The sequence below is a fragment of the Epinephelus fuscoguttatus genome, linkage group LG23 (assembly GCF_011397635.1).
Source record: "Epinephelus fuscoguttatus linkage group LG23, E.fuscoguttatus.final_Chr_v1".
Taxonomy (NCBI): Eukaryota; Metazoa; Chordata; class Actinopteri; order Perciformes; family Serranidae; genus Epinephelus; species Epinephelus fuscoguttatus.
This window is the reverse complement of record NC_064774.1, coordinates 22,752,590-22,765,363: the sequence shown is the minus strand read 5'-3', so window position 1 is coordinate 22,765,363 and position 12,774 is coordinate 22,752,590. Positions and strand designations below refer to the sequence as shown.

The following is a 12,774-nucleotide window of genomic DNA, read 5'->3' as shown; positions in this document are numbered from 1 at the left end:
TCATTTATAATCAAGATAACCCAGTCGTTGCATGTTAGAATGTTATCACCGACATTAGAAATGTTTTCAAAATAAATGAATGGAACATCAAAAATATAGTTTATGGCTTTACAGTTATATGCACCGTATAACATGCCCTCTTGTGGAGGCAATCTAAACTACTTATTTTAATTAATATAATCTCCCCAAATTAAAAAAAAAAAAAAAGTGGTCAGCTTGCTGGGGGCCTTGAGCCATGAAACATGATAGGGCTATTACACTCTCGTCCCTTGCTTCAAAAAGGGGAGAAAAGCTTTAATTGCACATCTCTCTCAATGCTTTTCTTTATATAACAGGATCAGGCAGATGGTGTTTGGGTAACAGGAGCCTTACATCACTCTCCTCTGCTCTCAGTTGTTCCCAATCATCAGTGTTATGATTGTATTCACATTGTTGGGGTGTAACTAGGTAGGTAAATGTTTAACACCCCCCACATAAGCATGTTTAATCATTGCCCACCACTCTGCTGCAATGCATACTTTATTTGCAAATGTATGCATGCAGGTTTTCAGGAAGGTGCTGCCTTTGTGACACTTCTGCACCCCTGGATAAAAAAAAATGCATTTTCCAGTTACACTTTTACACAAATTTCCAAGTATGTGATGCATGTTTGCAGTGGGAGAGTTGTAAAGCACGCATTGTAGTGGGCTAACTGCAAACCCCTGCACCATAAAGCAACATTAACGAGCCTGCCAGCAGAGTTGGCGCTCTGCAAATGTTTGAGTGTGTGTGTGTGCTGGAGCTGTGGCAGTGGTGTACAGTAGCATGGCAGACTGCAGTAAATACACTGTTGAAGAGGCGGGGTTTGACATCTCAGCTCTGAAAACATCTCTAATCCAGTATTTCAGGTGCCGAAGTCGACCGAGCGACCACAGCTCACTACCGCCGCGCATCAGCGAACTGCTGCGGAACCGCACGCCTCTGGAAACCGGAATATATCGCAAGTGGACGGACACGGCTGCTGTGTCAAAAGTGGGATTTTTGAGAGACAAGAATTCCCACAAAAGCAAGTGAGAGTGAAGTTTCGTGGTTTTGTGGTTGGTGTGTGAGTTTCCAGCGTGTGGCTGCGTCTTGAAGTGCATTTTCAACCAGGCAGCGACTCCAACGGCTCCTCAGTCCCTCCCCCCGAAACTCAACCAAAATACTTCAACTCTTGCCCTCACTGGAGGATATTACCGCACTTTGGTGTCATTTTGCTTCTCTTAGGTGAGTTGTTCTTTTATTTAACTTTCTCACAAGTGGTCTAGCTCTTCAAACTTTACTAGTTTAAGCTTTGGCAGCTGTGCTTGGGGCGGAAATGTCGCTTTACCTGGAGCTCAGGTAAGTCGGAAACCAGGTAGGCCTAGCATTAGCTGCTTCTACTCGGTTATGTAGCGTTAGTTAGCACACTTGTCAAGTTAAAAAATGCGGTGTGTGAGTGTGTAAAACACTAAAATACTTGTATTGTGATTGTGGCAGCTCATTTTGTATCACTTGTGAACTTATTTGTTGGCATTTTCTTTTGAAAGTCAGCAGTAGTCGCGTTGTTGTTGTCAGCTAGCAGTGTGTCGGTTTATCATTAACTATTTAAAATATGTAGCTAGCTTAACGACAATTAGGCTAAAGTGTCTGCTTGTGTCGTGTTTAATTTGTATTTCAACACACTATTCCCCCAGTTAAGTCAAATATGTATATACAGGCATATAAATATGGTTTTAAGGTAATTTAATAACGAGAAAACACCAGCTTTCCCCTGGTGTTGTGTCACCTCAGGATAAACAAGCACAGTCCAAGCTGGGTGCCAAGTCTCCTGATACGTGCTGGACTCAGAGGTTTCACATTGCGTAATTTCTGCACACCCTTTTCATATTTGGACATAACATCCAGAAGTTCACGGGACCCCCACCCTCCATAGCCTGCTGTGCACCCCTGTGATCTGGTTTCTCCCACTTTAATTCATTCTGGTGATAAGACCCATGAGCAGCAGCAGCAGAAGACCTCAGTCCCATAAGCACAGTGGTGATGAAGCAGTGAGATCATCAGCCCTGTAGATATCATGCACACTCATCCTTTATGTAGAGGGTTATGGAACATTTCCATTAGGATTAACATGGTGAACTAAATGTGGAGGCATGCTGAAGAACCAGTTTTGACAGTGCGCTTTCAGTCACCTCTTTGTTTGCAAGCATGTTGAGCAAGAGTACTTGGGGTAAGTGTACTTTTATTAGGTATTGTTTGCTCAGTTTACTATGTGTGGATCTGCATGTGATAAAGATTGTGACACTTGACTCAGGAGTTTAAGGCTTTTACCTATAAACTGAATTAATCTACTATATATGTATAAAAAGTTGAAGATGAAAAAAGGAAACAGAGTTGTCGGTCATTATCATCATGCTTGATATTTATTGGCAAGCTCCTGAGAAGTGGAGGGGCATTAAGGAAGCAATTACAAGATTAGAGAGGAGGATGTTATATTTCAATCAGATTCGTAGCAGTATGGGATCCTGGAACATGTGCTTTTGTTCTCCCTTTTCCTCTGTAAGGAATAATGGGTGACTCAGTGTGGCGTGGATGACCTGTTCAGTTTCACAGGGTTGAATGCGGTGACCGTGTGCTGGAAAGCGGCAAGCCTTTGAGCAGGAAGCCCACACAGGAAACGACCGCTGCATTGTTGCCTGAAGGCTCAAACCATGTCTGCAGTCTGTAGGGAATGTTCCAGTCAAGTTTCACTGTTTTCAGGGTTGTAGTGTGCAGGGTCATGTTTTATTGCTTCTTCTTGGACACGCAGTGGCGACTTGTACTCAGGCTTTGTGTATTTCAGACTTTTGTGTGTTTGCCCAGCCCTGGCTCTTAATTAAAATAAACAAACCGACAGAAGAGTTGTGGAGACCAAACGCATTAAATCATCGAAAATTAGAACATTGTGTTGACAGTGGAGAGGAAATGTAGAGAAAAATGTTTATGTCCTCCGGTCAGACAGTTAATTCACCACTTTATAAAAAAAAAAGCTAAAGTGGAAGTCTGTGTGGGAGACTGTCATCTGTGAGACTTCTCTGTAAAAATGTGACGTCTTCTCTGTGTTTACCATATGAGTCAGACTCCTAAGAAGTTTGAATGACTACATCTGAAATAGAGAAATCTTTTTTTAACAAGCCGAGCTTTTCCATAGAAAATGGCCACATGCTAATTGTCACTGTGTACCAGTATATGATTTTAAAATTAATAGGGATTAACTCAACAGTTAAGTAAAATTCAGACATGCATATGTAGCAATAGGAGGAGTACAGCCTTTGAAACTGCAGTTTATAACCACAAAAACAGCACAGTCTGTTTCCTTCTTCTGCATTTTTTATTCCATTCATTAGGATACTATTTGTTTTTCCCCCCAGACTTCGGCAGCACACCGCCCAGGTAATTTTCAGATGTAGTTAATGGATCTCACATCATCTGTTCATAGAATAGATTTTGTTTTACATAAAAGTTTGTATCTTGAAACACTTGTTTCCCTGTGACTCTGGCAACAGACTAGCTTTAAATACCATGTAGTTATGTTGTCAGCCTGCAGTTCAAGTTCATTTGTGTTTTGCATAAAAAGTGTGTGTGGAATACTGAAGTGTAGGTGTGGAAAAGATAGAGGAAGATTTTTTCCCCATGTTACACTGTCATAAGACACAAAGTATGATCCAACATAGCTCCAAAATTATTAATCTGAAGGTAACACTGAATTATTCACAAGTTTCTTGTTTAAAATGAGTATAGTTATTATTGCATAAACGCACACACAATTCCATTTTACTAAAAATAGAGGGGGAAAAGATGTGTAGAGGAAAATAGAGGAAAAAAAGATGTGCAGTACTTATGGGAGTTGAAGTTGCTGTTGAACGTAATCCCCCGTAAGGAAAGTCATTCATCAACACCGAGTCAGAGTTGAGGAGTAACAAGAGGGGATGCTCTTAGTTGTCATGCAGATGGATAATGCACCAGTTTGACGGAAAGATATATTGATCTACTTTGAGAAAAAGGTAGAATGTACTCCAGTTTATCTCCTAGTATTTCAGAAGTTGTGGAGAGACTGAGAGTTGTACTGTGCCGTGGGGCATGTTGTGTTTTATATAGGAAACGGAGGATTAAAATTAATTTAAAGGCTATATATGACCCATGAATAACTGTATGGGTTGTAGGTGTTTGAAAGGGAAGAACTGAGAGAGTATTGTCATCTTTTATTGTGGATATTGGGAAGTGAAACTGTGTGCTAAATTGTAAAAGAAAGGTTTCTTTCCATTTCCATGCATCAAATGCTTCTTCAGTCTTTGTTCTGTTCTCGTCATGTCTCTTTATGTTCACATCTTACCGACACTGAATCAGTGTGACTCAATTTACCATGGATTGATTCATCAGCGGCGCTTTGAATTACCATATGAAGGGGATCAATTGAATCATTCTTAATGAGGCTATCCATCAACAGATCACTAATAGATAAATTATAGCATCCGACTCCCCATGCCTTCACACCAGACATGCCCGCATCTCGCTGTCTCCCCGCGCTTGTCAAAGGTGCTGATGCACAACACACTCTTTGGCTGATTGCTCCAAGGTGCTAGCCTTAGCATTTTCCCTATGACAAGGACTTCGCCTGACAAGTGTGCGCGAGCCTTTGTTTATAAAGGAAGACTGGACTTCCTGTGCCGGTGCTGCTGAGAGAAAAGTGAAATTACTTCTTTTGTTTGACTTCCACTCAGATCTGTACAACATTTTTTGGCAACACTGCCATAATGCAGGGAGAGTTATGTTGGTTTTGTTTTTTACCTGTAAATACTCTCAGGTATATCCGTTGATGTCACACTTCTCTTTTTCATAGTTGCCTTAGAAATGATTGCACACAAGCATATATGACAATGACTTTAACAGCTCCTAGCATCATTAGGGTCATTGAATTATTACTATACAGTTATTTAGAGTGATTCAGTTATTATTAGATAACTTTGATATCAGTAAGATTTTTATGTTTGTCACTGTGTTGTGTTGTTGCTTTGTTGTACAGTGTTAAACACACAGGGTCTGTCTCACGAATAGGGCTGCAGCTAATGATTATTTAAATTGTCTTAAATTCTTCTTATTAGTTTCTTGATTAATCAGTAAGTTATTTGGTCTATGTCAGAAAAATGTCGATTAGTGTTTCCCAGAGCCCAATATGATGTCCTCAAATGTCCTGTTTCATCCACAACCCAAAGATATTGAGTTAACTGTCATAGAGGAGTAAAGAAACTGGAAAATAATCACTTGAAATTTTTGACTTTTCTTCCTTCAAACATTACTCAAACCAGTTAATGAAATTAGTTGATGATTAATGAAATAGTTGACAACTTATCAATTAACTGATTTATCATTGCAACCCTAGTCTTGAAGTAGAATTAGTACAACTAGTGTTTTTGCCAGCCATCTTTTGCAAATTAAATGCAGCATTTCGGTCTTAAAAAGACGGTTAAGTACAGTCTGAGTCCCCCAGTTGTAGAAGAAAATTCCACCGACCAAACCTGCAAGTAGCGTTTTTTTGAAACTTGCATTTCAAATTTGATGTATAAAAAAAGAAAATACAATATATAGGAGGACAAATGCCGTGATCGTTCTCATTGAATCACTTTATGAACAAAAATATAACATTAGCATTCAAAATAAAATAAGTAAATAATAGCACAGAAAAAATTGTTACAAACTGGTACAAAGACTCAGCTTTCCATGACAAGTTAATGTTTTGCAAGTATAACAGATGTTTGCAATACAACCAGCTTTCCTCCCTGGTCGTAAAACAGGGTTTCTGATGAATTTTGGGAGGACAGTTTTTCTCAGTATCAGCATTAAATGAAATACACAGTTCTTGTTCAATTTGTGTTTTCATGCTAGTGAAGCCTGTTGTTATCAATCGCTGCAATGATGAAACAGAAGATGTCTCTGTGTTTCACAATAGTCGATCTGTAGATTATATTGGTATGGGGCGTCGGTGGCTTAGTGGTGGAGCAGGCGCCCCATGTACAAGGCTGTTGCCGCAGCGGCCCGGGTTCGACCCCAGCCTGTGGCCCCTTGCTGCATGTCATTCCCTCTCTCTCTCCCCCCTTCACACTTGCTGTCCTATCAATTAAAGGCTTAAAAATGCCCAAAAAATATCTTAAAAAAAAAAAAAAAAAAGATTATAGTGGTACAAAGTGTTCCACTGTGTTGTGATTATCTGGTAATTTAGGATAAATATCTAAACAGTGAAAATTAGTTTTGTTATCCTATTTTCTGCTATTTCAATTGGTTCTTTTTATGATTTAAGTGGTGTGCTTCAATTTGATGTCTTGTACCTCGCTGAATATTACTTTATGCGGCAGTTATGACCTGATTTCCCCAGGGGGATCAATGATTTCATCTCATCTCATATCAAATACAGTGCTCTTGATCCGTCAGTGTTGCATGTAATAGGACTTGGCGTCTTTCCTGTGCTTGAGCTCATAGCTGAATTGAAAGACCAGAGTTGTGTTAGCCATTTGTCCAGGAATCACCAATGTTAGGTTAACTGAAGTCAGGAAAGACACCAGAGTTCATTTTGATTACCCATTGACGTGAACCTAGAGAGTTATATGAAAAAAAAAGTTGTGAGGATCAGGCCGAAGTTAAGGAAATCAGCCTAAAGAAAATGTTCTATTTACCACTAAGACTTGAACCGGAAGGGTGTCAACAGCCGTCTTGGCTTACATTAGGTAATGACGTAAACTTGGCTCCTGGACAAGATTGTGACCTGCCAGTTGAATCATTTTCTCCACCTAGGTTTATAAACAAGGGGGGCTAGTATATCACATGGCTGCATTCACTTGAAGTCAATTATGAGGGATTTGTTTTCAATTTTGAGAATAGTTCTTTTATTAAAAAGTAATAAAACCACAGCATATGAAATACAGCAGGAATGTTCATATCAGCATAACCACCTGTTCAGACAATGTGCATCAGTCTTTCCAACTCTCCAGTCTTTTATCTGTGTCCCTGCTCACAGGTCAGTTGAGCACGCGCCACTTTAACCTCTCTGGATTGTAACTCAGCCAGTCTATGTCTAAAAATGTGCGCCTGTCCTGCAGTGCAAACACTACATGGTGCCAGTCACATGATGTTGTCAGATGAAAGGTGTCATGCTTAATCTAATAAGGCTGGAATGTTTTCTAATTTCTTGTGGGGGGAAAACAGATGTGGTAGAATTGTTAAGGAGTTCTCATAGAAGAAAATTAAATGACAGTGAAAGTGATGTTTGTTATTAAGTGAGGGCAAACATATTAAAGGAAATATAGTATTATATTCCAGAGTTTTAAAATGGTACCTTTTGCCTTAAGGTACCGGAGCATAATCTTTGAAAAACGATGTAATTGAATTGTAGTCAGCAAGTGCCAATTCTGCTCAGGCTAAAAAATAGCTCAACATAAGTGAGCTTGGCAGCTTTCAAGTGGACCACCATAATTTAATCAAATTTCCAGGACCAGAAAGGCAGAGCCATATTTACTCCTGCTGTTGTCAGCAGTGTCACAATACAAAACATGCACTGGCTTCATTCTCGGTGCCATCAAGTGGATGTTGAGGAATGTGGACATGCGGATGTGTGGCTTTGTCTTTGCTTGCTGGCAAATTGACGTGGAGGAGATGCCACACGGTCATGTTGGCCATTGTGCGCTATCTGAACTACACAGGTTTTACTTGGGTGGATGTTCATGTATGTTCCTGAACATGGCTTATGATGCATCACACAACATGTCGGGGCTTGCGATGTCATTGCCCAAGGTGGAGTGCACAGCTTTTTCCTCTTGCACCCCAGCCCTGAAACTAATCCGAAAACAGCAGCTCTTGAGCAACTGTGAGCTGATTGCTCTGGAATGGAATTCAGTCACAAAGCACAGCGGCAGACACATTCGCATGTTCAGTTGAATCATGTAAAGATGGCTGTAAATTCTACATGTAAATACTAAACTCCAGGTTGCACCATTAACCTGCTGTAAGGTTACATTGGTCCAACTTCATCAGCCATTGAAGATTCCTGAAATACCAGGACAGAAATGTTGTCCGACTGGTTTTGGCTGAAACTTTATGTGGTCCTGGAGACTGTCACAAGAGGGAAGTTTCATTGTGCAAAGTAGGGCAGTAGTTTTTTGTCCTCGCTCTGAATAACAAAATGTTTGAGGTTTATTCTTTGGGGTTATTTTTTTTAGGTGTTGGAGACTAAAAGGGTGAATCACCATGTATCACACAAGGAACTATTGCTCATTGTTTCTTTTTTGGTGCTGAAAAAGTACATCTGCTTCAGTTTTCCATAAAGTCACAGGACAAGCTCTGCATCATTTAGAATGACATGAAAGAGTATCCTATGAAAATCACAATAAACACATTAAAACATCCAGGCTGTGACTATACAGTATGTACCTCTTGGAGCATTCACTATTGTAATAACATAGACACGACTTCCACCACCTCACTCAGCACAAACATATTCATCCATCATACCTCTCAAAGTAGTCTGTGTTCGGCGCTGCTGCCATTGGTGCACAGTGCACATTCACTGCAGATTTTCTTGGTCTTTCTCACTATGCTGTTGAAGCTGCATAGACTGCAAGTTTCATAAATTGAACTGCGTCTTCAGTGGTTCGTTGTAATGTCCTCCACCGCTCATCTCGTGTTAAAAATAGGTCAGGCCAGCACTCTTTTGTCGTTGGGTTTAGAAAAGAATGACAGTGCCGGGAAAACTGACAAAACGGGACACAAAAGAAACTTGAGGGAATATTTTTTTTTATATGGAAATTTTTGAAACTCTCGCCACAAATTGCTGACCAACACCTTTTAGTGTGGGCTCTCATCTGGAGCTAAAACTGCAAACTTAAAACACATGGAAACATGGCAGTGTTTACCCAGATGACGTTGCTTTACTTTTGGGATAGGGAACAGGCTGTTGGGCATTTAGTCTTTCAACGGAAGATTAATATAGGTGATTATGATTAAAGCATGTCTCAGGTAGGGTTAGGGTTAGTTCACATGACAGTAAAATGAAGACCTTTGTAGTTTTCTATTTGTTGATCAGCAAAATAAGCACTTTTTAAAACTTAAGTCTAGAATATATCAAAATGTGTGTGAGAGGTAACTGAAGCTAAATTAAGTGGATAAAAAAGAAACAGATTAATCAATAGTGAAAATTATAATTTGTTGCCTTCCAGTCATATGAATATCAAGACGGTGGAAAGACTGTGGTCAGCAGTTACCAATACTTAGAGCTGGGGAAGATGTGTCGGTAGTAACAGTAGAGTTTTACAGCAGTTAATGTTGGATATTATTGCTGCCACCCTTATTTTTGTTTTATTATTTGTGTACAGTTTCAAAATGAATATGAGCTTAATTGTAGTAAACATGTTTATATAAAGTCTGCTCTAGGTCAACATTTTCTTTATTCCTTTTAAATGTCTCCTGGCTGTTGTCACCATTGTTTAGGAAATTGAAATAAATCTGTCTGAATGTTAATATGCAACTGCAGCTGTGGCCAACTTTAGTTTGACACGCCACCAGTGCAAAGGCTGTTTGTAAAAGTTAATGTGTAAACTTTGTTGACATGTCTCAAAAGTCTAATTTGGCTTCTAACCTAGAATGAGCAGTGATATGAAGACTGTAGTCTTAGATGCACTGTGCAGGGTAAGCGATGTTGTTTACTGGCCAAATGGTTAGTGGATGTTCAAATTTCAAAACCCAAAATGGTCTCCAGTGAAAAGAGCAATTAGCATACTAGAAAAACATAGTGATCACACACAAGAAGAAACAGTAGCTGATAGTAAACTCCATAATGTCAAAGAAAATCTCATTTAATCTCATTCTTTCTTTTTCTCCAACAGCCCAGCCTTGTTTGCTGTCCAGCCAGGATAAACCTTCACCATGGATAGATCTCTGAGAGGGACAGTTGGCCACAGCTAAATGCCTTCAATAACATCATGACCATGTGGCAGATTTTGCTCACAGGGGTCCACAGTTCCTTCTAAAACTGTCATGAAGCTTTGTGCAGAGCCGTCAAGACTACATGATGACTGAGGCACATTGCTCCGTAAACAAACCGCATCTCATCAGACGTATCAGACCGCTTATCATCAAAGGCTTCCCAATACAAAGACTTGGGTTGTAATTTCCCGTGTTGATTTTTAATCTTTTTTTTTTTCTTTTTTTTTTAAACTTTTGAAGTAGTGTACACAGTGAAAGCATCTTCTACGTGGGCTGCAGACATGGACTAGAAGCCCATGTGTAGCAGGGCAGCTGCTGCAGCTCGTGGAATAACTTAGCCCCAGACTGTTTGGGAGTCACTCCTTCAGGGGCAGAGGGATTTGATCCCAGCACCACTCTGCCCCGTCGCCGTCTGACTATCCCACCTGTCTAAAGGCAGACCCCACTATCCAATGGCATGGGTCAAGTTCTTCAGGAAGCCGGGGGGCAATCTGGGGAAATCGTACCAGCCGGGGAGCATGCTGTCTCTGGCCCCGACCAAAGGACTGCTGAACGAGCCGGGCCAGAACAGCTGCTTCCTCAACAGTGCTGTGCAGGTAGGTCTGTCCTGTTGCTTTATTGTTTTGTGGCTGGGTTTAATTCAGCATTTCTTTAATGATTAAGCTATCAAATATGTGCATGTTGATGCAGGAAGCAGTTAACTATTTCAGAGTCTCGTGAGCAGGAATCAATGCAGCTTGTGCATCCTCTTATTAAGTTACTGCATTGACTTCTTAAGAGTTAATTTTGGCAAATTATTAAATGTTGGCCTGTTTTTATGAACCATAATATGAGTAGAGTTTCTGTGGATTCTTAAAAAGTCTTTGGGATTTAAAATGTCTTGCAAACCCTTATTTTTTAATATGGTCAGTCTTGAATTTTGAGGTGAGGCCTAGTTGCATGAGAAATACCTCCCCACAGGATTCACTTATTTAAATATGGTTTGGTCTTCAGTTGCGACTCAGTCAAGCTCTTTCTTTTTCTTGTACTGTTTCGAGTGGTTCTCCACAGGCCACATGCTCTCACGAAGGTAACAGGATTAAAGAAATTCACAAATCAGGACAGTACAAATGATGCTAAGCTTAAGACAAATGGCCACGGGGTGTTCAGAGAAGACACAAAGCCCGCTGTTATTTCTGATGGCTGTTAGTGCATAGCTGCAACAGCTAAAATGTGACATGACGAAGAGGAGTGGACTCAAAGCAGAGATAAGGAAGATATACTGTAATGTGTATGTTTTTTAATGTGCAGGACAAACTAAAGCCTACACTGTGAGTGCGAGAACAACAAGAAGAGCTTTATTGTTTTACACTGTTGTCAAAATTTACCGTTCCAAGCAAATTGTAATTAAAATCTATATATTAATTTTTTTTTTAACACAGTTTTATCTAATTTAAAGAAGACAGAATTCTTTGCATGTGTCATGAATTTCACTTTATGAGAAGACACAAAAATAATGAATAGAAAATAAATAAGGGCATAAATAAAAAATATCTCTCTTCTAGGGTTGGGACTCGTTAGGATTTTAACGATTCCTATTCCTTACCGATTCCTTCTTAACGGTCCGATTCCTTACCGATTCCTCTTACCGATTCCTCTTACCGATTCCTACATTATATTCATTATACTTGCTATACTTAAACAAGTATATAATAAACACAAATGCAATCATACAAATACAAAAACTTTATTCTAACTGTTGCACAGTACAATTAGATGAAAATAGACATTTGTCAGATTTAGAGCTTGTATCATCTCCCTGAGAATATATAACAACAAAAAGTGATTCTCTGATTTCTACAGTATTAGTTAAAATTAACCACAACAATGTAATAAAAAATACTTATATGCATTCATGCTTGGGCACTGTTATTTATGTGACAACACCTGAACAGAACACACACACACATTGGCTGTTTGTTTCTACCGCTCCCCTCGCTGGAAGCGGACCTCCCGCCGCCAGCCTCCGCCTTGATTAAACGCTGAAAATTAAATAAAAGAGGGAGACAGGTGTCTCCTATTTTATCTCATTTTGTTATATTTCTCCCTCTCCCCTTGCTGGAAGCGTCGGACCTCCCGTTGCCCACTCCCTTCTCAAACACGGAGGTCTCCCTCTCCGCTGAGCAGGCACGCCCGGCCTTTTAAATAGCCTGTAACCATGACAACTGTGTGACACAAACTCAGTGCTTTAGTAATTAAATAATGTCGGGCTCAGTCGGGTTTGGACAGAAATATGTGGCCCGTGCTGCACTTTTTTAAAAAAGGTCTTAAATGGCATTGAATTTGATTACAAAAAGTGTTAAGCAGCCCTGTGTGATGCAGTTTCTAGTTTGATTTGTTTATTTTTCAATAGATTTCACTTTAAAGATTAATTATCAGGATTTGTCGGAGCAGTTTGCCTTGTGCTGTATTCAAATGCATTATATTGTGTTACCTGTGTTGCTCTAATTTTGTGGAGGTTTTTCAATCTGGACCAAAGTGGTGGACTGACAGATGTTACCATCATTGAAAAGGATTTTAGCTTAAAATTGTGATGTGTAAAATAGTCATATTATGAGGTGCTCTTTACTAAAGTTGCTTTCATTATGGCACATGCTTGTTTAAATTTATTCATTCACTTGTTGCTGTCGTCCCCCACCACATTCCACCCTCTTTCAATTTGACCATCATTTATTTAGAAATATCAAAGCTTAGTCACTCTCTAAATTCATCACAGCTTCCCAGCAGTTT

General features: G+C 39.7%; 1 protein-coding gene across 2 annotated transcripts in view; it reads left to right on the top strand.

Annotated features, from left to right (window-relative positions):
* Positions 1-848: 848 nt before the first annotated feature.
* The window catches only part of LOC125883649 (inactive ubiquitin carboxyl-terminal hydrolase 53-like), a 33,477-nt gene continuing 21,551 nt past the window's right edge, over positions 849-12,774 (top strand). Inside the window, exons 1-2 of one of the 2 annotated variants that reach the window (XM_049568102.1) lie at positions 849-1,245; positions 9,906-10,601. In XM_049568102.1, the coding sequence (XP_049424059.1) occupies positions 10,458-10,601 (144 nt within the window). In that variant the 5' untranslated portion in view covers positions 849-1,245; positions 9,906-10,457. The remainder of the gene's footprint in view (positions 1,246-9,905; positions 10,602-12,774) is intronic. The other variant, XM_049568101.1, reaches the window with a different exon arrangement.